Below are 25,087 nucleotides of genomic sequence, written 5' to 3' on the forward strand. Positions count from 1 at the left end.
CATGCATTTTCGCTTTGAGAATTTTGGATTGCTCCTCTTCTTTTCGGGGCATGCACTCAGTGAAGTCATGTTGTGGGGTCACGTGGCCAGCGTGGTCACGTGGGGCGCTTGCTCGGGTGACGTCATGGCGCTGGTCACGTGACGGCGGCTGGTCACTTGCCACTACGCCAGCGCCGACGGATACGGCGGGAATGACCTGATAACAGGTTCGCTGTAAAAATATTCCGAGGATTTGCATACCCTCCCCAGAGCGGCGAACTCGCAACTACCTCACGCCCTGCCCCTTCACCTCTCCATTCATACTTGATTCATCACAAGCGACTCCAAGACAACTGTGGCCGCATCGATGCAAATGGCAGCCCGTTTACGAGAACGGCTTCTCTAGGACGACCTGAAGAGCATTCTCATTAGACAGCAGGCGAAAGTGGGAGTTTTCGGTCGCGAAATATCACTCCTACAGCGACGCCGGCGCCGTTTATGCCAAAGAAGGCCATTCCTGCCAATACGGGAACAAAAGCTGATGTGTATACAAGCAGAAGTTTAAGGCATGAAGTTTTCTAGGTCACACATCTATAGGCTAGAAGAATGAGCCCAAACACGATAGAAACTTCGTCATATTCTCATACCAGAAAATGCTACCTATCCCTCCGCATTAAAAAGAAAACTGGAAACATTTAGCTGCACAAAGGTTCATAGTTAGGTCTCTGAGGTGCACTAGGCTCGCGGAAAACGAAAGGAACTTTGCACGCCTGGGGCTGCGACAAACTTTTCTTCCTGTCCACTGGGCTCGCTTTGTGGGCGATTCGACAACTGCGCTCGTTCCAAGGATACCTAACGGAGTAATAACTCGCCGCAGAGCTGACCCGGTAGCAACGAGACACCTGTTGTCCGCCCTTCATTGAATGACCAATGCTGTACATACGTGAAAGATGTGAAGCGCAGAAATTATTGCCCACTAAACCGCGTGATCAGTGTTAAGTTCGTATTCTGCAGCTTAGCCGCAAGCAGACGCTGAAAGGGATCAAGTTTTTTTGTTTGCATGCCGAGCGACAAATTTTTCTTTAACCTTGGCCCTAACATTCGGATTCTTCTCTTTCTCGTTTTTTTTTTCTGAGACTTCCTGTATCCTCGCGCGTTGCGAAATATTCGCGAGAGACAGAGAAGAGAGGACTAATCCGTACGCCGTTCGCTTGGCGGCTGTACATGAACGATGGGGAAATAAGGAGTGCTGAGTGTAGATTATTCCGCAGTTTTGAGTAGCCACCCATTCAAACATGTCATTTATTTTTGGTTGTCTCTGAAGCGCTCTGGTGGCTTCCCTAGACGGCGTACAGTCTGCCCAATACGGTATACTGACTTGGCCGGTGCCAAAGCGAGTACAATAGCAGGGCAACCGGCCTCTTCACATCAGCTGGGGCGATAATGGCGGAACGGTTGCGTCTGCGCGCGTTAAAGTCTGCTTCGTTGATTTGCAACCGGGAAGGTTGCGCACCAGTGTCGCGCCACAGCAGCAGAGCTTGGAAGAAGGACGGAAAGGAAAGCACTGCACTCGTGAGAGAGGCTATGACTCGGGTCTACTGGAGTATTCTGCTTTTATCTCGTCGCCTGCTGCCAAACGCTGTTAGCAGGTTGTTTCTCACCTGTCCTCGACACATCTTTGCCTTTCACTTTGTGCGCTGTTTGGGGCAAGGAATTATAACATGCTACTGCAGCGTTTCACAGCGAATACGTTACCGACTATTAGTTTCGGAGTGTCTGGGCTATTGTTAATCGTAATTTATTTTTTTCTGTGGCAGAAGGCAAATAAAAATCTCCAAGGAGAGCTGCGTAGCCCAATGCATTCCTTTTTCTTGGCATTTGCCGATTGTCGGCGCCCGTCTCAAAGACAGCGCAGGGCGATTCGGAGTTTCGCTTTCACTGCGGCGAGCCGTTGACCGACACACTGCGAGGCATCGCCTCGTACGCGCGATTGTTGCTATTTCCGGTCCTGCGCGCGGGAGGTTCGCACCTCGCGGCTACGGGCCTATCCCTACGTAAGGAAGGAGCGCGTCCTTGGGGCGGAGGAGGTCGAGCGCGCCACGCGACCGAAGCGCGTCTCGCGTTTGCGGGGCCCGCTACGAGCGGAGCGGCGCACTTGCTAAATTTGGCGCCCCGCGAGCGGAGGACATCTGACGGCGGAGGAGATGATTTCTCGCGCCCATTTCCCGCGCGCACAGGCACCCCGGCCGCACTCCCCGCTCGCTGCTGCTTCCTCGCCGCCCCGATCGACCGAACACGACGCGCACGCTTCGCCGTCACTCGAAAGCGATCGGACCACATCGCAGCTCATCAATCGCTCGCCGTACTGAACGGCCCGACGTCGTCTCCTCCGATCGGCGTGGTGGTGTTTGCAGCGAAAGCCGCGATTCATAGTTTAATTCCGCACCTTTCAACCCGCGTTCCGAGTGCCGATGGACTGTTGACAAGAACCAGTCGCTCCTGTCATTCGCTTTGACGGTGAAGCAACCGCTGCGAATTTCCTCACTCGCTTCGAGCAAGTGTCAGCCCTTAGGGGTGTGTCGTCAATTCGCCATTCGATACGTTTTCGCCGTTGCACAAGCCGTTCCCTGGCACTCGTGACGCCACAGACGTCAGCGCCGTTCGTCGTGGTCTCCTTTTAGCGAGCAGACTGTGCTTCCAACGCTGCCGTCCGGTGCTAGGCCCGCACTAGTGCACTCGCTGGTTGCGAGTGCATTCTCTGGTTTCTGAGCGTCCCATGTTTGGGGCGGACGAGCGCATGCTGCCGCCGACCGCTGCCGGTGTTGGTGGGTGAATGAGGACTTGTGTCTCGCGATTGAGCACTAGCCGAAAGTGACCGAGATTGGAGCCATGTCGTCGACGTCCCTGGCGCACGGATACCCGACGAGTCTTGCGCCGAGGTTTAAGGCCAACAAGGTTGCCAACGCCGGTGAGTGCCCTATTAGGACTCGCGGTGCTTTTGCCGTCATTAAGTTTTCGGTTGTGGGTCGCTTCGCTGTGAACATTTCTCGTGTTCTTGGTGAACAAGAGGGATGTTCTCTCAGCCGTTCGTCAAGGTTAGACCACACTCGTATTGCAGCTAGCTGCAAGTGAAGCGAGTAAACGAGCGGAGCAGTTCCCAATGCCCTGAGGACAAGAATTCAGTTGCAGCAAGATTTGCGCAGTTGATTATCAAGGTTTGGCTATTGTCGAGCTGTTACCGATCGGCTAATGACGTACCAACGACGCTCCATGGAGGAGTCTCATTGGTGGGTCCATTATTTGAGGACACCATGCCTGTGCCTCTGGCGGCCGCACGAAGATTTCAAGGCTATACTTGTAGGCAGGTAGTCAAGACACCTGAGGCTTGCTGCGCACGCCTTATTGTCTGAATACTGCCTCTGCAACGCGTACGTGCGTAATCCGTCTCTTGCGGAGGCTAGACGGTCGACTACACCATCTTCCGCGTCGAAATTTTCACGCTCTGCTTCTGCTTTGTTTTGTTTCACCCAGGCGGTGTTTCGATCCTGTTTACATGCATGTTTTTCATTGTTACAGTGCAGTGCCGCGGAGAATCGCGCAGTTACCCCCTCGGCTGACTAATTTTGGATTTCATCGATGCACAGTCTTGTCGCCTGGAGCGTATGGAGCTGTTGGGTGCGCATATGGCTGTACGCATCTCCGCACACTGGGATGGCCTTCTCTGCTAGGCTTCTCATTGAGCTCGCGTTACACATTTACCGCGTTTCTTGCAGTCGTAAACAGTGTCCTCTGCACAAAAGCATGGCGAAGAAGTTGGCCGTTCACCTACAGGAAGGCTGGCAAGTGCTCCCGACTGTCTATACGCCTGTGTAGGCAAGCGACAGGGCGCCGGTGGGGTCTCGCATGTCGAACTTTCGGAGCGGAGAACAGAGCTCAAAGTCATCCAAGGGCCCCCTAATGGAGCTAATCGAAAGAGCATCCTATGTATTTGTTTCTGTTGGTTGAATACCAGCCACCTCTTATTAACTGTGCGTTAAATGTGCTCTGCACTTGAGCGCTTTACGGCCACTCACTGACGGAGCGCGGGATGCTTTGACCATGGTTTCAGAGGTCGTCAGTCTTAAGGGCTGGCTGTTTATCGTTCCGTTTTGTAACCGTCATTGGGTTTGCGAGAGTCCAACAGATTCTGCTGGCCCCGCGCTATCCCTCCTGTGCACGCACGCTCTTCATGTTTTCCTTCTGCCGCAGCATTTTTTTCTGGTTTGCCCCTTTCCCTGTGTAGCGTTTTGAACTGCAACATTTTCCTCCTGGATAACTCATTAGCTAAGTCTACGTCTTATCTTTCCTTCATCTGTGTTTATACATGCTGTTTCCACGAATATGAACCAGAATATTTAGAAATAGTCTTTTTGGGTGTAAAGAGATGGCTTCTCCGGCGTTGCGGTGTCGGTGGACATCAGAATTGTTAACTAGCAACCTGGTTAACTATCTTTCAATATTTAATTCGTTAACTGTTACGGTTAGGTGCCTGGTATTAAATAGAGATTTGTAGCTGGCTGTTAGCAGTAGCCATATTCTTTTTTTTTAATTTTGAAAACGCCATTACCTTCAAAAACCGCAGCGGTGGCCTAGTGGTTGAGAACCGGCTCGCATGCGGGAGGTGCGGGATTCAATCCCCAGTGACACCGGGTACCCACCGGTGATGCAATGGGTACAAGCTTCCCCTGGCCTGGTGCTCGGCTTAAACAGGATGAAATTCTCGGGGAACGGGTCTTGGGCCCATTCCCCAATGAGCAAGCGAAAATACCATGTCCCATGGCGCTCTGTGGCCGCAGATGCCTTTGCGCCATAAAAATTCACTATTATCATCATCAGCGATTACGTTCAGCTCTTGTTGCACAACACATGTTGGCTTTCGGGGGCGTTTCAAACATCGAGCGTGTGTGGAGCTCGCGTTGCGGCGTCCACCGGTTCAGGTCAGTGTGTGGCGCATATGTCACGTGACCTTCACTCTCCCGTCTGCACTGCACCAACCAGCAGCGGCGAGCACCGCGGGAAAAGGAAGGTCACGCAGCACGTGCGCCGACAGAATGACGTGAGGTACCGGCCGCTGCAGCGCGCGCGTCAAAAACGCGCTATGTTTGAAACGCGCGCGCGAAGGCCAGTATTTGTTGAGCCACAGCGCTGAACGTAATCGTGTTTTCGAAATTCAAAAATAGGATATGGCTATTACTAACGGCCAGGAGAAAACCTCTATTTGCAACCAGGTACCTAAATGTAATAATTAAAAAGTAAATTGTTAGAAATTTGTTAACCAGCCAACTATTCAACATGATTCGCCTCTTTTCCGATGTCCGCCAGCACTGGTGTTACTACGTCGCAGAAGTCAATTTTTCTAATACTCTTGTTCACCTTCGCGGAAAGAGCCTGACTATTTTTTCTTGAGATCGCTGACTACAGAGCGCATGTAACACGATGTGCTCGGATGCTTTATTATAGTCTTTGCCGTTCTCTTTTGGGGCTGTCGACTCTGTATAGGACTCCAAGAGATGCCCCCCCCCTCCCCCAACCCTTTTTTTTTTAGAGTTTTCATATCTGTTCCTTGACACATTGCTTTATTTAAAGCGAGGCGGCAGACTCCGCCTAATGTTTTTTAGCACAACCACCTAGACATCTCTATGCTTCTTCTGCGTGAATAACGGAGTCAGCAAACAGATCAACGCTGCTCGATCATTGCCTTCGAATTACCGAGGATCAGTTTTCCGTTGCGTTGGACCACTTGCCTAGTTTTATAGAAGGCTCCGCCTGGAATAGCCGCTAAGTCGTACAGGGCTTACGAAGTTGCGAGTCTTCCTCTGATTAAACTATGCATCGTTTTACTATCCGACTCGATGGTGAGCTAGCATGTAGGCTAGTTGGTCCATGTCTCGATAGTTAACTTGTAATATCTCACGGAAACAAACGCTGGGATACCGTTGTTTTTTTCGTGTATTCTTTCGGGCCCGCGCTTGATCACCAAAACGTATACCCGTGGCCTTGGTGCGAGTTGCGATCGCTATCCCTTCTTCGTTTCTGAGGCCGGTGAAAAGTCTGCAGTATTTCCCGACTGTGATCTCTGCATAGTTTCGTTACAGTAGTGCGTAATAGTTTTTGTTTTTTTTGCTATTTGACTTCTTCATTCTTACCGTGCGACAGCAATTCACCGATTCCCAACCCAGGAACCTTACGGGTGCTCTTTAGAGTAACGATGCTCCGTCTGACGGCCTTACCCTTGTCCGCTGCTATTTAATTTCTCCTTTAAATGCCTTCAGTCGCTCCCAGCTTCAGCACCACGTCTCAGCTTGGCGTTCGTGCACATACAAATGAAAAACGTGTTGTTGTTTTTTTATTGCGCAGGCAGAGCTGGGACAGGTGTATTGGTAAATTTGTGGCCTCCGACAAAAATACACGAGAAGTGTAAAGTGTTACTCTGAATGATTTCGAATGCTCAATTTACGGCGCGCAACGGCAGCACTTCTCCATGTCTCCTCTGAGAACACTCCTTTTAAACCTGGTATTTGTTTGTGCTACAAGATGACAGTTTTTCTCGGGTTTACATGACCGCGCGCTGCGTTACCTCAGAGCGGCAAGGAGACGTTTTTGTATGCTCATATCTATGCACCCCGTTACCGAATGTATTACGGGAAGCGACAGCGAAGGTAAATAATACGAATCGTTGTATGCCTGAAAAAAAAAAAAGGCGAAAGAAAAGTGAGGTAAGGCAAGCGAACGAGCGACCGTGGCATGGAGGGGGGATGAGAGGGTGAACTTCCTGATCTCGCACATTTGCCCAGAATGCGGTCGGCTTCCGACTATATCGGCGTTTGCTCCTGGGTAAACCGTTCCCTCTTCCTAAGCTTCCCCACCCGCGAGGAGCCGAACCGCCTTTGCTGTCTAAAAACATTTCCGGCCACGCCCAGCTCGATAAACGCGCTGGCTTTTTTAATGCGTATTTATGGCTAGTAAGGGGGGGGGGGGGGGGGGGAGGAGGGCTGCAGGGCTTGGTAAAAAAAAAACTGCCTGCTTTGAAGAATGGTACGAAAGAAACGAAGACAGTGGTAAGCCCGCACTTCCTAGCATGTGGCCCCGCTGCCTAGCTATGTGCCAGCGAGGATGAAAGGGAAGGAAATGTACCGACTAAAATATAAGAGAAATGAATGTCAGCGTAGCGGTGCGTTGGGAAATTGCGAATGTATAAACGTATCGCAGCTAAGCGCCTGTCATGCTTTGGGGCGGTCGGCATATTTCCTATTTCTTGAAATAAGAACGTGCTTACTCCACCTTCCCGTCTTCGTATGTTACTTCGTCATTCCTAGTCCACACTTGGATTAAATGATTCTTGATTAAGCGTTCTCCGTGAATGGGCCTTCATATTTTCGATGCGCGGCCGGGCCAGCAGACCTGAGCGCGGCGCAGAATCGCCTGTACACTATAGGGATTGATGGTGATGGTGAATGCTTATGACGCAAGGGCATATCTGCGGCCAAAGAGCGCCATGACACAAGGTTGTTTCTTCTACTCAAGGTGGGGTCAAAGACCCATTTCCCAAGCATTTCACCCTAAAGAAGCCGAGCACCAAGCCAGGAGAAAGCTTGTATCCATTTATCACCGGCGGGTACCCAGCGGCACTGGGGATCGAACCCAGCACCTTCCTCAGGCGAGGCGGATGTTCAAACGACTAGGCCACCGCTGCGGCAAACTACAGGGACTGACTGGCACTTCTTTCCGTTAATCCACCAGTTAACCACTGCAGCTCAAATCATTATTGTTAATAGGAAAAGTGTTTCTGCATTTTTTAAATAGTCAAGCAACTTGAAACACCATGAAACCTACCTTTATGACGTGTAATCATCCAGGCTATTGTGTCAGAAAAGACATTCACTAACAATATTACATGGCGCCGTGCAAGAACAGTGGAGGACATCCATGAGGCGGTAGTTGGAATGGCGCTCACGCTGAGCAAAGAGGCCACCATGTTTGTGCAGCGCACATAGGCATGCCTTTCTGCGCAAGGTGAGCAGATTGGGAAGGTGGCATCGGGGGTGTTGTTTTTTCCCGGGTTTTCTCCGCGGGTGAATGACCGTCTTTTCTCGCCGTTTACTCGCGCCTCATGTTTGCTTGTTTGTTTCTCTGCGCGTCTGGCTAGTCGTCTGGAGCTCTTTATTCCGCCCCTTGTCACGGGCGCTCCCGTTTATAGCCGCATGGCAGCGAGCTTCGCACCTGCGCAACGTCTGCGAACGTGCGCGTGACGGCAGTGGATGGCCTATGCAAACGCATTCTCGACGCTGGGGCATCGCGCTAAATCACGAACGCGTGCTGCGTGCGTTCTGCTGCGACGCCTCCTTCGCAGATTAAGGTCTGCACGTGGTCTGCGCTTACGACTTCCGGAGGGGGCATCATGCCCATCCATCGCCTCTGGTGCTGGCCACATCGCTACGTATATAGATGTCTCTTCATTCGGGCTCGTTCTGTCTACAGTAAGCGCATTCAAGTAACGAAGAAATGCAGTATCAACTAACCTCTTTTGACGCATTGTTGACACATCGCTCCCTTTGCAGTGGAAACCCTTTGGTCGTGCCTCTTCGTTTTCTCGTCGGGATGTGGCGCTGTTAATGGGGAGTGGTGTGGCTAGGAAAGCAGTGAGCTAGGAAAGTTTTCAAATACCTATACATAAGGAATGTTGACACGAAATAGAGAAAGCGAACTACAAAATTTACAAGGAAATATCTGGACATCAGTACGGGGGCAAATCAGTAATTATCGGTTAAGAAAAAGGTTAAAGAAACACAGAGAGCTCTGTGGAAAACACGGATGCTGACGAAATCGGCACTGGGAACATAGAGGATATATTTAAGCAGGAAATCGCCAAAGAAAATATCTGTGATAATTGTAGGGGAAGCTCTTTGTTGTTTGAGGCCAGGACTGGAGTTTTGCGGACTAAGACATATAGAGTCAGGTACCACGAGATAGACACGTTGTGCGTTGCGTGCGGAGAGGAGGAGGAAACGGCTGAACACTTGATAGTTTTCTGTAAAGGGCTTCACCCCACAGTGGAAAGCAGCGGGGCTGACTTACCCAAGGAATTGGGGTTTAAGGACAGTGAAGGGAAAGTAGATTTTAAGCGGGTAGAAGTAACCAACCGAAGGTTATCTGATTGATGGCTAAAATCAAGACAAGAGTAAAATTCGCTAGTCATGGCTAGGCGGCATGAACCACCGCCCGATTTAAAGGGTTCCGCCTTATCCACTCACCCACCCACCCGTCCGTCCGTCCGTCCGTCCGTCCATCGGTGCGTCTTACGTCACAGCGCGAGCAGCTGGCATAGCTGAAGAATGCTCTGTACGAAGCCTGCTTATGAACCGAATGTTATTTCTCGCAGGGAACAAGAGAAATTTAAGAGGCATGGTGGCGCGCAAGCCGTTTTTCAAAGTTCGGACATATTGGCGATTTTCACGAACTACAGGCGGCGCCGCAGTCGAGCCAAGATGGCAACCGCAAAGAGGTCTCTGTCTGTGATCATCCTGGGCTGATCACAGTCGATGTAGAACACAGAACCGATGACAAACTGGAGATCGTCGACCTGCGTCTGCAAACGTCCACCGTGCAAGCGGAACCGCACACGAAAGTCGCCCCCTTCAGCACGTTTTAGCGATGTTAAGACCACCAGTACTCAGTGTTTCTACACAGCGGGAAAGTCAGAAAAATGCAAGCACGTCTTGGATTTACTGTTGCATTGTTAAGGTGAGCAGGAATTTGCGAAATCATTGCAAAGCGCTGAAAGCTAAATGGTTCGCGATGATTTAGCTTTCGGCCGTCGTGAGCTTTGCTTGCATATGAATTCATCAAATTGGACCGCAGTAGCGTTTACTTGTGGCCACCACTTCAGTCGAGCGAGCAACGTCATCTGCACATTCGTGAGCAGGCTTGTTTAAAGCGCTGGAGCGGGGTGCTGCGGAACAAATAGCGCGAAAGTTCTGTGTTAAGGGCATAGGGCTCGTCCCTTGCTTTCATTTCAATGTAGCTCCACTTCAGCGCAAGCACTGGCCGTGAAACACAGTACCTTCTATAAAATGTGGCTGAGCGATGCAAGCCTGCTCACGTCTGTACCTTGCGGTGTGATACCGTCGAGTCGGGACGCGCTCCCGGATGCGCGACGGGTAGCGCAAGTCTTTTCGCTTTGAGGTTTTCTTTCGCGGACGTTGAAACACGTATGTGTCGAATGAACAGACACCAGTACGAAAATACAAAAAAAATCATAGGGCACTTAAGTCTGCTTGCGTGGAGGAATAATAATAATAATTGGTTTTGGGGGAAAGGAAATGGCGCAGTATCTGTCTCATATATCGTTCGACACCTGAACCGTGCCGTAAGGGAAGGGATAAAGGAGGGAGTGAAAGAAGAAATGAAGAAAGAGGTGCCGTAGTGGAGGGCTCCGGAATAATTTCGACCACCTGGGGATCTATAACGTGCACTGACATCGCACAGCACACGGGCGCCTTAGCGTTTTTCCTCCATAAAAACGCAGCCGCCGCGGTCGGGTTCGAACCCGGGAACTCCGGATCAGTAGTCGAGCGCCCTAACCACTGAGCCACCGCGGCGGGTCGTGGAGGAATGCGAAAGCATGTGTATTGATGGAAAAAAAAGTTTTTGAGGAAAGGAAAGCACGCAGTTGCTCTCAGATCTCGACATTTCGGTGGACACCTCAACAGCGCCTTAAAACATGCAACTGAAGGTGCATATGTCGTCGGTCCGAACCCCCGTTACAAATCTCAGAAAGCATGCAATTGAAGGTGCATATGTCATTGGTCCGAACCCCAGTCGCAAACTAACTTCCAACTTGACTAATACCTGTAAGCTATATGCAAAACGAAATGCTATGACACCAACCAGAATGCTGTACAACAAACGGTTGCTCAAAAATTTGGTGAATGTAATCGGGAATACTGCCACCGCATCCGCTCCTCGGTTCAAGGTCATATGAAACACGCTGAACAAGCTTTTGTAGGGAGAAGTGAAGCATTACTTTAAGAGGCGAGAGAAAATGGGCTCGCCTTACATGCTTAGCGTCATATCTACTTGTGAATTTCAATGCATCCGGTAACCATAGATATGTATATAATTTTTTTCCAATCAGAAAAAAAAAATAAAATGGTTGACGCTTTAATTACAGCTTGGTTTACAAAGAGGTACAATTCTGTGAGCATTACGGCTGCCTCGGGGACGCAATTACAAAGAGCAGGCACGATAATCACACTAGTCGGACAATTGAAGCCTAAGAAAGCTATAATGGCACCGAGTTCTTACCTGAAAGAAAGAAGTCGCCCTGAAAACGCCGCGAACACACGAACGTCGACGCTGTGACTGGCTTGCGCAAAACCCGCACTTTTCTGTTCACAAAGCAACCTTTCTTCGGGCTGGTGTGTTTAAGCAATGGCATGAACCTCTTCGCTTTTCCATCTCGTTCACGTACACAGAGGCCGCAGCAGTGCTGCAGAGCTGTTTTCGCCACGACGTTACGGGGTCAACATCCGAAAGGGCTTGCAACGCAGCACCAGCAGCATGCAGCGCTAATCTGTTGGGCGAGTTCTCCGTAGACGAGATGGCTATGCGGCTGCTGTGTGTGGCGTCTGTGTCGTGAAAAACGCCGGTATTTTTATAAGAAAAATGTGACAACGACGCCGACGAAGCACTCGCAAAGGAGCGAACAAATGCTTCCGCGCGCTCCCGATCTTTCAAGACCGACTAGTTCGCGGCGCCGCCGCAACGTGGAGTCGATTTCGTGAATATCGCTAATACCGTCCTCTACTCTGCAACATAGCGGTTAATTAGGGTTAAGTAGGGCGGTTAAGCACGGGTCTTCCGGCTAACAACCGCTGCTATCCACAGTGATAAGATGTCAAGATTGGTAAAAAATGTTAGTGAGCATTCTCCAGAGGATAGACAACAGATGAAGTTTGTTGTACCTGGTATTCGTCGCACGGCACATGGGCTTAAATAGGTGGCTGCCCGTTACAACGCTGACGTTTTGTTTTCTGCTTCGAATAAACTCAGACGAATTTGTCATGCCGTAGAACAAAAGGCCACCGGAAAGGAAAGCGCAAACAGGCGCAGAGAATGCCACTTAAGATATGCAAAGCAGATGGTATCCTGCAACAAAAATGTTGTCTGCAAGATTCCCGTGTCCTGCGGTGCGGTGTACATATCGGCCAAACGGTCTGTTGCCTCAATACGCGCCTCACTGAGCACCGTAGAGATATAAAGAATGGCACAGGCACTCACCTCGCATGTCATGTGCGTAAACACCGGGAAACTGATAAAACTTGTGAAGCCCTCCTGGACCAAACATAGTAATCTTTACCACTCGGGATAAAGCGACTCGGGAGATTGCTGAAGCATACCACATTGCCAAGACAGTATGTGTGAGCCATCCCTTGCGCTGACGGAGAAAGAAATTTCTTTTATAGAGTGTCACAGCTAATCTTTGATCTGATTTTGTTCCTTACTTTCTTTGTCTTGTTTTTGTCACCCCGCATTCATTCCGAGCGTTGTGAATAAATGCATTTGTTGTTAGTAAGCGCTCGTCGTGTGTTCCTTCAAGTGTCTCGTCTTTTTCCGTGCTGTCAATCAAGATGAAGCAAGTGCTCCCTTCGAAAGAGCTCTAGGGTGAACGTGCTGTTGCTCACTCGCCAGGCCGTTCTGGTGGGTCAGTAGACAGTTTTAGCTGTGCGTACGCAAGTGCTTGCGTACGCAAAGCGCTACGGCGCTGCGTGCGTTACGCTGTCCGCTCCGAAGTACAGTTTTAGCTGGCCGTGCCGTAGCGTCCCTCAGGCGCACGTAGCGCCATCTAGTGACAAGACATCAAAGCACATCAACGCTCGGTTGAACAAAAATTTCATCCGTGTTTACTGGTAACTAGTGTGAGTGCATTGGGAGCCTTTTTTCATCCAAGAAGAAAAACTATGCAAACCGAAGAAAATGTAAGAACTGGCTAAAAGCTAGAAAACTGCTTCGCCAGGTGCCGTTGCTACAAGGAAAACACACTGCATATAGTTACGCCTAGGAGCTTGAAAATCGGCAAATTATCTGAAGAACAAGGGCTAGTTATCGCTTATACCGATACGTGTGGGCAAGAGCAGGCGAAATAAAAGCGAACCGCTACCATTTGAGCGAGCTATTGCGTCGGAGATTCCAGCGGCGACATGCATTTATTGCGAAGCGGGCGACCAGGGCGCCGCCATCTTGTCAAAGTTAGCGTACGCAAGCCACGCAAGCGCCGCAACGCAAAGTCCGCTGGCTAGCGTACGCACGCAAGACGCAGGGCTTGCGCTCGTAAGGCAGCCGCATTTTTTTCTGCGCGCGCGCTCCTCGCACCGACGGTTTGGCGCGCGCACTAAACCACTGCCGATCTCCGGCCGGAAGCTCATAACGGGTATCCCGTAAATGGCGCCGCGTTGCAACCTGAGAACGGCAAGTTTTTTTTCTTTAGGTCGATGGAGGAAGCGACGTCATGGATGTGTGCCTAAGCCAAACCTGCGCACAGGCACAGTAATTTCATTCATTTGTTGTTAGGTAGTTTGGCAGGAAACCTCGCCTATACGACAGCAAAAGTTTGCCGGCCGAGCGGTGAGGCTCCTTGCGCTCGATCAGGAACATTTATAAAAGAGAGTATAAACGACCGTTCTGCCGACCTCCCATCGCAACAACAGGTGGGTTCGGGAACGCTTTTGAAGAAGAAAATGAGTGAATAAATAATGAAGTCATTGACTATACTAAAGGCTATGCGACATAGCTGGCCTTTCGCAGGCCGTCCCAGTGGGAGAACAGCTTTGAACGTTCGGCCTCTGATTCGCTGACGGTGGCCGTACAGCCTGCATCTTAAGCGTCAACAAGTCCTAAGACAGAGTGGGTCTCGCGTGGCGGGGGAACTTCGCATAACTGAAATTCTCGGCCCATCACATGTGCACTTCGGTGCAGCCGTCGGCGGAGGTCACTCCCCCCCACCCACCGGCCGGCATCGCGGCGAAAGAACAGGGGTGCCCTTGTGGTGTGACGGCGCTGTAACCAGAGACGCCGCGCAATCGGACACCGCCGCTCGCAGAGACTATGCTGCACGTGACCGCTTCCGGCCGCTCTGGGCCCACTGTTCTTCCCCAAGTCGGCTGCCAAGAATCGCTGCGCTCTCCAGATTCCCGGCACGGCCCATGATTGGTCGCTCAGCCACGACCGCGCCCCGTCGGCTCTGCTTGGCAAGGCGCGAGCTGACGGAGTGTCCTTCCTCGTTAGGGCGTTGTAGAAAATCGCAGCCTTTCCCCAAAGCATGCAGCCTACCGGGTTTGCTCCTGGGCCGTGCAGTGTGGCTGGTTCTGCATCGTCAGCGTACCTGTCACCTATTGAACCTGTGGCAAGCTTTGGCTATGTATATTTTTTGGCAGAAGCTGTGAAGTCGTTTGGCTTTGAGGTCGTTTTCAACGTCGCAGAGGAAGGAGGAAAGCAGCTGCACTAGAGGCTAGTACTTTAGGTCCTCGTGATTTTGTTCATCCGATTCCGAATGAAGCCAAGTAGATCAGGATGAAGACGGGGGGGGGGGGGGGGGGGGGATAAGGTAAAGGCAGCGTTGCATGTGTACACAATTAGTTCGGTTTCACCGCTGATCTTTAGATATTTGGGCCATTTAGTTGCCGTGGGTGGTACGCGAGGAGGCAGAAGCACACCGTCAATGGCGACTTCCTCTCGTAAGGGCTCTACTGTACACGCTTTTTGTCAGGATGCCAGAGAACGGTGCTGTCGTCCTGTGCAACCATCGGGAGAGTCGGACAGCGCTGTATACACCGCAGAACACGACAATACTAAGCGCCACAGTTCTCATTATATTCACCCGTCGTTTTCATCTTTACTTACGCGTTACACAAACTTAGAAGAGTGGCTGACGAACGCGGGTGTCCGGGAGGCTATGAACCACCAGAAAGCACCACCTCAGTCTTGCAAGTCTTCACTGCGAGTCGGCACGGCTCTCTTCGGAAGTGGTGTAGCGAAGTGCACGGCTTTAAATCTGCCGGACTACTTAGGCTCTAGATACGCGGGTCTCGTATCACGGCGGACCTAGCGGTGGCCATTAGCGGTCGCGGATCTCTTTTCTTCGGATGCACTTCGATGTAGCCGTATACACTCTGGGGCAAAACCGAGTGGAATGGGCCTAACTATGCAGCACTTCGTCCTCGCGACGAACAGCTAGTCCGTGTGGAGATTTACTGTTCTAAAGAATGCATTCGCAGTTAATGTTTGAGTCAGTAATTGTTGGTTTGTAAGGCACCAATGGCTTTTAAAAGCGGTCACTCCCCAGGGGCAAACTCTGATGTGACTTTTATTCCTTTCTGACTTGGAGTTCATAGACTCGATCCAAGCATGCCACAGGCACCGTCGGGCTAATGGGCCGTGTTTAGGACTCGCACGAAGCACCTCGGTGTTCCCTCCGAGCACTGCAGCCAGCGGCTCAGTTCTGGGCCCGTCGCCCGCAAGCCTAGCCACGTGGTTGGGCGGCCTCTACACGCCCCCAAATGCACGGACTACACGGCACCGTGCGGCCGGATATTGATGCGGAAGCGTCCGTGGATAGCGTTTTTTCCTCGCACACACCGAAGCTCCGATCTCGCCATGATGGGTGCCAGCACTCTCCGCCGTTGGGACTCCACCCATTCGCACCCCCCTCTCTCAGCTCAGAACCGCGCGGCACGCCATCTGCACCTCGCTGGTGTCCGGCAAACTGCAGACCCCGGAGGCCTGCAGCCGCCTGCGTGTCCCTCTCGTGCGCCACGTCAGCTTCGCGCCCCTGAAAATTTAATACGGCCTCACGATAATCAGCCCTCATTTCGTCTTTGTGCCGTTTTTTGTTTGTTTGTAACTTCCACTTTGTTTGTGGTGATCCCTTTCTCGCGTTCCCCACATGCTTTCTTGCTCGCGAGGATACGAGGGCCGACTCTCCCGACTCGACACTATACGCGCGCTTTCTTCGTTTCTTGTCAGTATATTTGGTTCTCTGGAGGGGAACAAGGCTTGGTTCATTTATTCTCTTACACTGCTCATCGCTATGAGGCATTCACCTCAGGCCTCGCAGTGGGGACACTGCTGCGGTTTGGCGTTCTTTCTGGATGACGGTTTATAGCCCACAATCAGAGTGGAGTCATTGTGGAAGCAATTTAGTACCCCTTTAGTAATGATAACAGCAAGTGAGAGAACCTAGATAAGAGCGTCTGTCTGTTTTGTTTTCGTGCAAGAAATAATAATAAACACCCAGGTCGGTTGTGTACAACCACTCCGTGCAGCTCGAGCGAGAAAACCATTAAGATTGCAGCGAAGGAAATACAGAAGCAGGGGTATACAAAAAAAAGAGAAAATGGACCTGTTTTCTACTCAAATTGCGCCCCTATTTCGGAAATTTTTTTTTAAGTGTCGATCTTTCTCTGCTTGACACCAGCTCGCGGGCTTTTTACAGCGATGGCTGTTTTGGGGAGTGTGAGGTGAGCAGCGTTGCCGTTCGACGTAATACGTTGCACCCGAAAACTCCAATATTCACGTGCTGTAGACGCCAGATACAACGCGATGTCCAGGTGCTCCTCAGCCTCTCAAGCCATCGAGGCCAGTGTGGGACTGCTTCCCCAGCATGCAAGCCGACATCCTTCGTGCATTTGTAGCGCAGCCAGCCTCTCCGCAATCGTATCTTAGTGCGCGGCCCACGACTCCTTATTGTGCTCATCTTTGTTTCCGAGCTCCCTTCGGTCGGCATCGCTCGCCACGCTACCCGCACAGCAGTTGAGACAGGCGCGCCCTCCGACGGGAAGACAAATAACGCTGTGCCGAGTACCTTTGACCAGTGTCCAGGACCGGCAAGCCTATATTTAGTACATTGATTTATGCGCACGCCCTCGTTGATACAAGTGTAATCTATTAAACCGCGCGATTTCTCGTCTTTTTTTTCTTTCTTTCTTTGGCGGTCGGGGGCGCGTGCACATTCCGTGCCGCTGTTCAACGACCGCGCATTCACGACGTTAAGCGGGGCGGGGGGAAATGCACATGAAACCGCATATGTGCATACCCAGCAATTCTGGACAACAGCGTTTTTGAGCGGGAAACCGTTTATGAACGCAATTGTTTCGAATAATGTAAGATTTCACTGTGACGATCAATATATCCGCAGATCGGCCGACGGCAGGCTTGCGTTCACGTTTTTGCTATCGTCAAAAGCGTTCCCCACTGGTTTTTTATGGCAGTCTTAACTATTCCATTCAATCGATGGAAGCATTTTAGAAGAAAGATTTTGCTACATATCAGAATAAAGGATCATTACCTTCAATATTTCCATAACAGTGTCTTACAATCTTCCAATTTTCAAAATTTTTCCCTCAGAAGCTGGACTTGCGTGTATTAAGACCATCCCCCACTCATGCGCTCGCTCTTATATTGGACAAACCGGGCGCTGTGCTAATGAGCGAATAAGCCAACAACGTGCGACGAAAAGTAGAAAAAAGTGCGTGCTATCTACACCGCATAACATCTTGCAATTGTGAGCCGTGCTTTTCTAGTAAGAAACGGAGGGGAAAGGTGTTAGTGACTTCTGACTTCACTGTAGGCGGACGCGAATGAATTTTTCGAGCTTTCATTACCACATCCATCTTGATGCCTGTAAGGTGTAGTTTGCGCATGCGCTGTCTGTGGATGCATGTAAGCACGTGTCGTCCTGTAGAATAAAATTAGTCGCGCGTGGGCGCTTCTTCTCCGTTGTATTGCTTGTTTGATTTACTTCTAGCTCCTATAATATAATCAAACGTGAGAGCTTTTTTCTTTTTCTTTCGATATGGATACAGACTGGTAAACAGTTTTCCAAGCAGCTTGTTGTCCCCTTCCAAAAAACGCCTGCGGTTGGAATGACATCGAACGGTACAACAACTCAACTAAGAACAGCACATGTAAAATTAGCTGCAGTAGTAGAATTCAATTTTTGCGCTTTGTGCAACTTCCGTGTTGCTGATGACGATCACGCGCTAAAGAGTGAACATGTTATTCTGACCAGAAAGAGCACTCTCACGCATTGATCAATGCGTGGCTGTTGACAGGCCGCTTTGCTGAGTTCGTATTCATTTTATGCTTTTTTTTTTATTTTGAGAGAGGAAGAAATTACGAGACCGTATTGAAGGTGAAATCAAGACCCTACAAAGTAGTGCTCTTCCGCTAAGGCGCCATGCCCGCCATTGGGGAGAAGGTGGGTTGGCAAGGGAGAGAGAGGGTGGCTTTTGTTATTTATAGGGTCTCGATTTCACCTCCAATAATTTCTCCTAATTTCTTTCTTTCTCCCTATAATGACTGAACTTGCTGTACGCAAAACCTGAGTTTAGACCTACGGAAACCTTGGTCATGCACCGAAATGAGTTCTTTAGCGCCTGTTACAGCCTAAGAAAAAATGAATGATCAGGTGTGGCCTTGTCAAGTACAGAGCACGAGAATGCAAAAAAAAAGTTGGTGTAATTTTACATCCGAGAGCTCCATACAAAATTGTTTCGAATTCTGCCACGGTTCTTTCAAACAAATTCAAGATTCTCTACGGGCATGTGCCATTTCAGAAGAGCCCAACAACTACTGCAAATGGACCGTCAGGAACTTATTTAGCAGCAGAGTAATGCAGATTAATATCGAACAAGTACTGTTACTTAACGGGCACCGGTCCCTAAGTTTTGCATTTCGCCTCCATCTAAATCCGGTCATCGTGGCGGGGAATCGAATCCGTGACCTCGTCTTCAGCACAAGGACTCCACACCATCCGATCCTCAGCGTCATGCCTTCCGGACACGCTTTAGACGCAGCCGCTGCACTCAGTCCATACGTGCGTCAGGTCTGTATATAAATTGCGGACTTCAGCGGCGGAGTATGTACCTTGAGTTGGCCGCACCCCCCTTTCTACCGTCTACCCGCGCAGCCCGAACCTGCGACGACTGGCGACCAGCTGTGAAAACGCCGCAACGCAATGTTTACACTGGCGTCGCCGGCGGGACGTCGCCGGCTCATGGAGCGGTCGCAATGTGGTCACCGCATGGGCGTCCCTGCAGCAGGAAGACGCGAAAGAGCGGCAGAGATCCAAATAAAGTCCTGAGCACGAAAACTGCCCGCGCGGTCCTCGCTTCCAATCAGGCGTGGCGCACGACGGGACAGCGACGAATTTTATCGCGTTCGCTCTCCTCTTGTTCTTCTTCTGCTTCCCTGATCACAGCCGCCTGCAAGGCGACAACGCTGTTTACCCTTTGAGAAGCGAGAGACGCATGTATACGCTCGCCGTGTTTGAGGTGGCGGGGTGTAATCGCTGTCCACGGGCAAGAGCACCTGCCGGCGGCGCTGTATATCGCTGTTGGGCCGGAGGGGCTCGCTTCCGCTAACAGAATGTCCGGAGCCGGTACCGCGGGTGACGTTTCTCGGACAAGCGCCGTTTGTTGTTTTTTACCTGCCGGACCCTCCTCAAGACGCGACCGCCGGGGGCCATGTCGGTTGAGAGGACACTTGGCGCCTCTCTCCGTGCACCCTGTCGGGATGCACAGTACAGATTTTTTTTTAGAGACCTTCGGGGCTGTGAAGAGAGCCTGTGACAGCTCGGTACAGCAATTATTTTCTGTTTCACGAGCAGATGTTGCCCAGAGCCTCCTATACAGCCCAATGTCGCGTATGGTGGAACCTTTCGACCTCATTGTGGAAACGGCTATCCGGTGTTGCGACGCATGACTATCAAAGCTCGACCGATGTTACAGTATAGGGTGTTCGTTCTCGTCATCTCTCTTTTGACAGAGCTCCACCCCCATACCCCTGTCGCTGGCATCACACTGAAGAATGAATGGCTTAGAGTAGTCGGGTGCGTTGAACACTGGCTGACTCGTTAGTGCTTTCTTCAGCATACTAAAAGCCTTTTCTTTTGCGTCATCCCACTTTACAGTTTGTGGTTCTGTTTTTCTGAGAGCATCCGTTAAAGAACTCGCAATCTCGGAATACCGCGGGATATATTGGTAATAACTCGCCAAGCCAAGGAATGATCTGATGTCCCGCTTGATGCGTGGTTGCGGGAAGTTGTCTATTGCGGTCAGTTTAACCTCGGAAGGCCGATGATGTCCTTGCCCTATTACGTGACCTAGATAAGCTACCTCCGCGCGCCCTAATTGGCATTTGGGAGCCTTAACAGTTAAGTTGGCCTCTCGTAGACAACACAGCACGGTTCGCAGGTGCTGCATATGGTCCGCTCATGATGAAGAAAAGATCGCTATGTCATCGAGATACGGAAGTGCAGTCCTCCATTCCTCGTAGGACCTGGTCCATAAGGCCAGAGAAGCAATATGGCGCATTCTTCAATCCAAAGCTCAGGACATTCGGACGAAAGGTTCCCATCGGTGCAATAAACGCCGCAAGCCTACTTGCCCTCTCGGTCAACGGAACCTGCGTGTACCCTCTGACTAAATCGAGCGTAGAGAAGAAATTAGCACTGCTCACTTTCTCAAGCCTTTCCACGATATGAGGTATTGGATAAGTCTGGTCAGTCTTCGTGATTAAATTGAGCCTGCGGTAGTCGATACATGGTCGCGGCTCCTTTCCTGGGACCTTAACCAAGATAAGAGGCGAGGTATAATCACTCTCTCCTGGCTCTATTACACCTAGCTCTAACATCTTGTTTATTTCAGCGGTCATGACTTGACGTTGACGAGGCGAAACGCGATAAGCTTTTGAACGAACTGGGTCCGACGAGGTTAACTCGATATCGTTAACTATCGCAGAGGTCCTGGCCAGCGTGTCTGAAAATACGTCTTTAAATTCAAACACGAGTTCCCTCAGTTCGGCCCTCTGATTGGGACTCAACTCCGCCTGTTCTACCAGCTTTTCAATGGTCTTGTGAACGTCTTTTGCCTCCGTCACGGCTGTTAACTCCGGAAAGTCGACAGGCATCTCCTCAGGTTGGTTAAGGGACATGTCCACAATGGCCTCCCTCTGCCGGTAGGGTTTAAGTACATTGCTATGATACACTTGTGGTGTCCTTCGTTTTCCGGTACCGCGATTACATGGTTTGTTAGGATAATTTCTGAATTATGTCAACCGGTTCTTCCCATTGAACCTCTAGCTTGTTTTTCAATGAGGGTTTCAGGATCATTACCTTTTCCCCAACTCCAAAGCGTCGCGTGCGAGCCGTCCTGTCATTGTAATGCTTAGCATTCCTTTGGGTCTTACGCATTTTTTCCCTGCTAATTCTTGAGAAGTGTGCAGACGGTCCAACAGCTCTAGCACGTAGGCCACAACCGAAGGATCGTCGGTCCGGCCTTCCCAAGCTTCGCGAACAATGCGAAGAGGGGAGCGAAGGCAGCGTCCGTAAACGAGCTCTGAGGGTGAAAAACCTGTTGATTCGTGCGGTGCAGTTCGAAGCGCGAACATCGCTGCAGGCAAGCAACTCTCCCAGTCGGCTTTGTGCTCATAACACAGGGCTCGCAAAAGCAGTTTCATGACTGAGTGGACTTTCTCTACCGCGTTTGACTGCGGGTGGTACACTGAGCTATGAATGATTTTAATACCGCACCTTTCCAGAAACGTCGAGGTCAGTGCGCTCGTAAAGACGGATCCTTGATCTGACTGGATTTCTGCGGGAAACCCTACTGGCGCGAAGATAGACAAAAGGGCGTTGACGATCTCCACCGAGCTCAATTCTTTGAGAGGCGCTGCCTCGGGAAATTTTGTTGCGGGGCATAGTGCAGTAAGAATAATATGTCGATAGCCAGACTGCGTTGCAGGAAGTGGCCCCACTGTGTCTATTATGAGCCTGCGAAATGGCTCCGTGATAATGGGAACAAGTCTCATTGGTGCTTTAGCCTTATCTCCGGGCTTGCCTATGCGTTGACATGTGTCGCAGCTTCTTACAAATGCTTCTACGTCTCGAAAGAAGCCGGGCCAGTAAAATTCCTGCAATAAGCGGTCCTTCGTTTTACGAATGCCCAGATGCCCTGTCCAAAAGCCCCCGTGAACCAGGTGCAGGAGCTGCTCGCGATAGGGTTGCGGCACCACGAGTTGGTCGAATTGCACTCCCTTTCGACTGGTGTACTTTCTATACAGGACGCCTGCCCTCTTGAGGAACCTTACGCTCCGTTTGGCCACACCTTCCTTAGCGTTCTGCCTTAGGTTACGCAGGGTGTAATCTTTCTCCTGCTCAGCAATCAATATCGCATGGTTTACATTCAATAACTTTTGTCTGCATTCTGCCTCGCGAGACATTTCAGGCTCCGCTGCTTTCCGGACCCCTTCATTAGCTGGTGTACTTTCTGCATTATCCCCTATACGGCTGTCCTGTTTGGTGCTGGGTGACGAATCCTCCGTCAAACCTGTTTCCTCCACCACTGGACACTCATACACTGCCTTGGCCGCGAGCTCCCTTGCCTTGGAACGAGTTAAAGCTTGCACTATCCCTTCACTAAACCCGATTCCCCTGCGTCGCAGCAAATACTCAGATTTGTTAGATAACAAATATGGATATTGAGGCGGCAGATGTGCAGAGACGGCAGGTTCAATGTCCAGTACTCGAAAAGGGCCTTCGATACGAATCTTGGCCACAGGGAGACAAACACTGGAGGTTTCCACGGCTTGCCTTATCCAAGCACATTCTTCCATGAACTGACTTTCCTCTACGTACGACGGATGCACCACGTCCATTGTGGCTGCCGAGTCGCGAAGCACTCTACACGGTTTGCCATTTACCCCGAGGTCATGAATGTACAGGTCTAGCAATTTCAGATTTTCCTCTTTACTAGTTAGTGATATCAACACAAGTTTGGGATTTTTGCATCCCACGGAGATATGCCCTGTTTGCTGGCAGTTGTAGCAAACTATTGGTTTCTTGGCCTCGAAAGCTTTTTTATTGCGAAAGCAATACTGCTCGAGGTTTCCGCTCTTCGCCGTCGTCCCGGAGAATCCACCATTGACCTTTAGCGTGACCTATGTGTGACGTCATACCAGCTGTGGAAAAGCGGGGCCCCAACTCGGCTCGTCGCGATCGTCCCAGCGAATCCTCCACGCGCCGCTGCCGTGGGGGAGGCGCTCGCTCTACGTGACGTCATGCCAGCTGTGTAAAAGTGGCCCCCCAACTCGGCTCGTCGCAGTCGTCGCAGCGAATCCTCCACGATATGTCGGATGATGTGTATAAGGTGAAGCTGCGACGATGTGCTGCAGCTAAGAAGCGGCGGCGTGCGGAAGAAACGGATGAAGAGCGGGAACAACGTTTAGCTAAACGGCGTGCATATTGTAGTCGTTATGGAGAGCGCGAAAGAGACGCAACAACGACAGAACGAAGCGAGCAAGAGACGCCAGAAGAACGCGCCGCAAGACCCGAGAAGCGTCGTAACGCAGATGCGGCTAGAAGAAGTGACACCTGCCGTAGTGACTCTTCAACTGCGGAAGAGACCGCTTTGAATTCTCGAGAGCGTCGGAATGAGACGCTGCGTACACGACGTGCCGAGGAAACGAAGCTTTCGCAATTCGACTTGGGTTAATCAGAGCTAAACCACAGACAATTTTCTTTTGCCTTTCTGCCCTCTGTTCGGGTGTCTCCTACCTTCCCTTGCTGTTCTCATCACTACTTTTCACCGAATCTGATCTTTGCTTTGATTTATTCTGATTCGACTTTGACCATCGCTCTGGCTTGTCGGGTCTGTATTTAGTCACCTCCTTCTTAGGAGATTCGTTGCCTTCGAACGCACGGCGGGTTACGTTCTCAGAGAGATTGGCCGCTTTCGTAATAGTGTCTACGCCTGGCCTATCCTGAACCCAATACTTGATGTTTACTGGCAGCCGGCGGTAGAACTGTTCTAAAGCAACGCACTCATTGTCTTTTCGGCGTCGCCGAGTGCACCCTCTTCTCTGAGCCATTCCTTCAGGTTTACCTCCAAGGTGTATGCAAAATCTGAGTGTGACTCGCTTTTGGTCTTCTCTACTTCCCTGAATTTTCGCCTGAATGCTTCTGCTGATAATCTTTACTTTTTAAGCAGATTTTCTTTGACTTTATTGAAGTCCTCTGCTTCTTCTTTCCCCATGCGGGCGATGATATCAGCTACCTCACGTGGCAGTAACGTAAGCAAGCGTTGCGGCCACGTGTTTCTCGCGAATTGCGTCTTCTCACACGTGCGCTCAAACTGTACCAGAAAAAGACCTATGTTCCCTCCTAATGCGTAGGGTGTCATCAAGTCTGTCATTCTGCGCTCGCTTTCACGTGCCTCTGTGCAGGTCTTTCAGTATTTCGAGCTTTCAGAAGCTTAATCTCTAGGCTCTTCATTTCGAGGTCGCGCTCTTCTTTGGCCTCTAGGCGCTTCCGCTCTTCTTTTTCCTCTAGGCGCTTAAGCTCCTCCTCTTTTTCTGCGATGCTCTCTCGGCATTCCTCCAGTTCATCGTCGTCTGCCCCGATCGCTTCGATCGACTCTATGATTTCCGGCTTTCTCTTTGATTCGGCAATTTGGAGGCCCAACTCTTTGGCCAAGCTCAACAATTCCGGCTTCTTTGGTGCCTTCAAGTTCATGGCTGCCCTTAGTGCTGCTAACTCTTCACTCTATAACAACCTTGACGTACTCAAAAATTCCGTCAACGGTTAAAGAAAAATCACTGCACTGTACTTTCCACAAAATATGTAAAGCCAAGTGATATCTTAGTGAAGAAAAGCAGTGCACTCACCATATGCAGTCATGAATCCAGACACCTTCCTTCCGAACGTTGTCACCAGGACGAAGAGGCTACGGTCTCGTAGTTGTCGTCTAAGTTGGGGTCTCCAGGGTTGCGTATCCCACCCCTGCCAGACAGTTAATTGTTGCGACGCATGCCTATCGAAGCTCGACCGACGTTACTATTGGGTAGCGTGGCGTCGTCGGCGGGCTGCAGGCATCCGGTAGACCATGGCGACCAAGCAAGGACGAGACGATTTCTAGTGCGAAACTTGCTCGGTTTATTCCAAGGTAGGTGAAAGATGAAGAGAAGAGAATTAAATCCTCAAAGGTACATTTAGGAGCCCCTGAAATAGGCTCTCTAC

General features: G+C 50.6%; 1 protein-coding gene across 24 annotated transcripts in view; it reads left to right on the forward strand.

The window, feature by feature from the left end:
* The window catches only part of LOC144115866 (uncharacterized), a 360,881-nt gene that overhangs the window by 159,386 nt on the left and 176,408 nt on the right, over positions 1–25,087 (forward strand). Inside the window, exon 1 of one of the 24 annotated variants that reach the window (XM_077650441.1) lies at positions 2,211–2,947. The exons of 22 other annotated variants lie outside the window; for them this stretch is intronic. In XM_077650441.1, coding sequence (XP_077506567.1) covers positions 2,869–2,947 — 79 coding nt within the window. In that variant the 5' untranslated portion in view covers positions 2,211–2,868. Of the gene's footprint in view, positions 1–2,210; positions 2,948–25,087 lie in introns of those variants that run through there. One more of the 24 variants, XM_077650439.1, reaches the window with a different exon arrangement.

The sequence above is a fragment of the Amblyomma americanum genome, chromosome 1, assembly GCF_052857255.1.
Source record: "Amblyomma americanum isolate KBUSLIRL-KWMA chromosome 1, ASM5285725v1, whole genome shotgun sequence".
Classification (NCBI taxonomy): domain Eukaryota; kingdom Metazoa; phylum Arthropoda; class Arachnida; order Ixodida; family Ixodidae; genus Amblyomma; species Amblyomma americanum.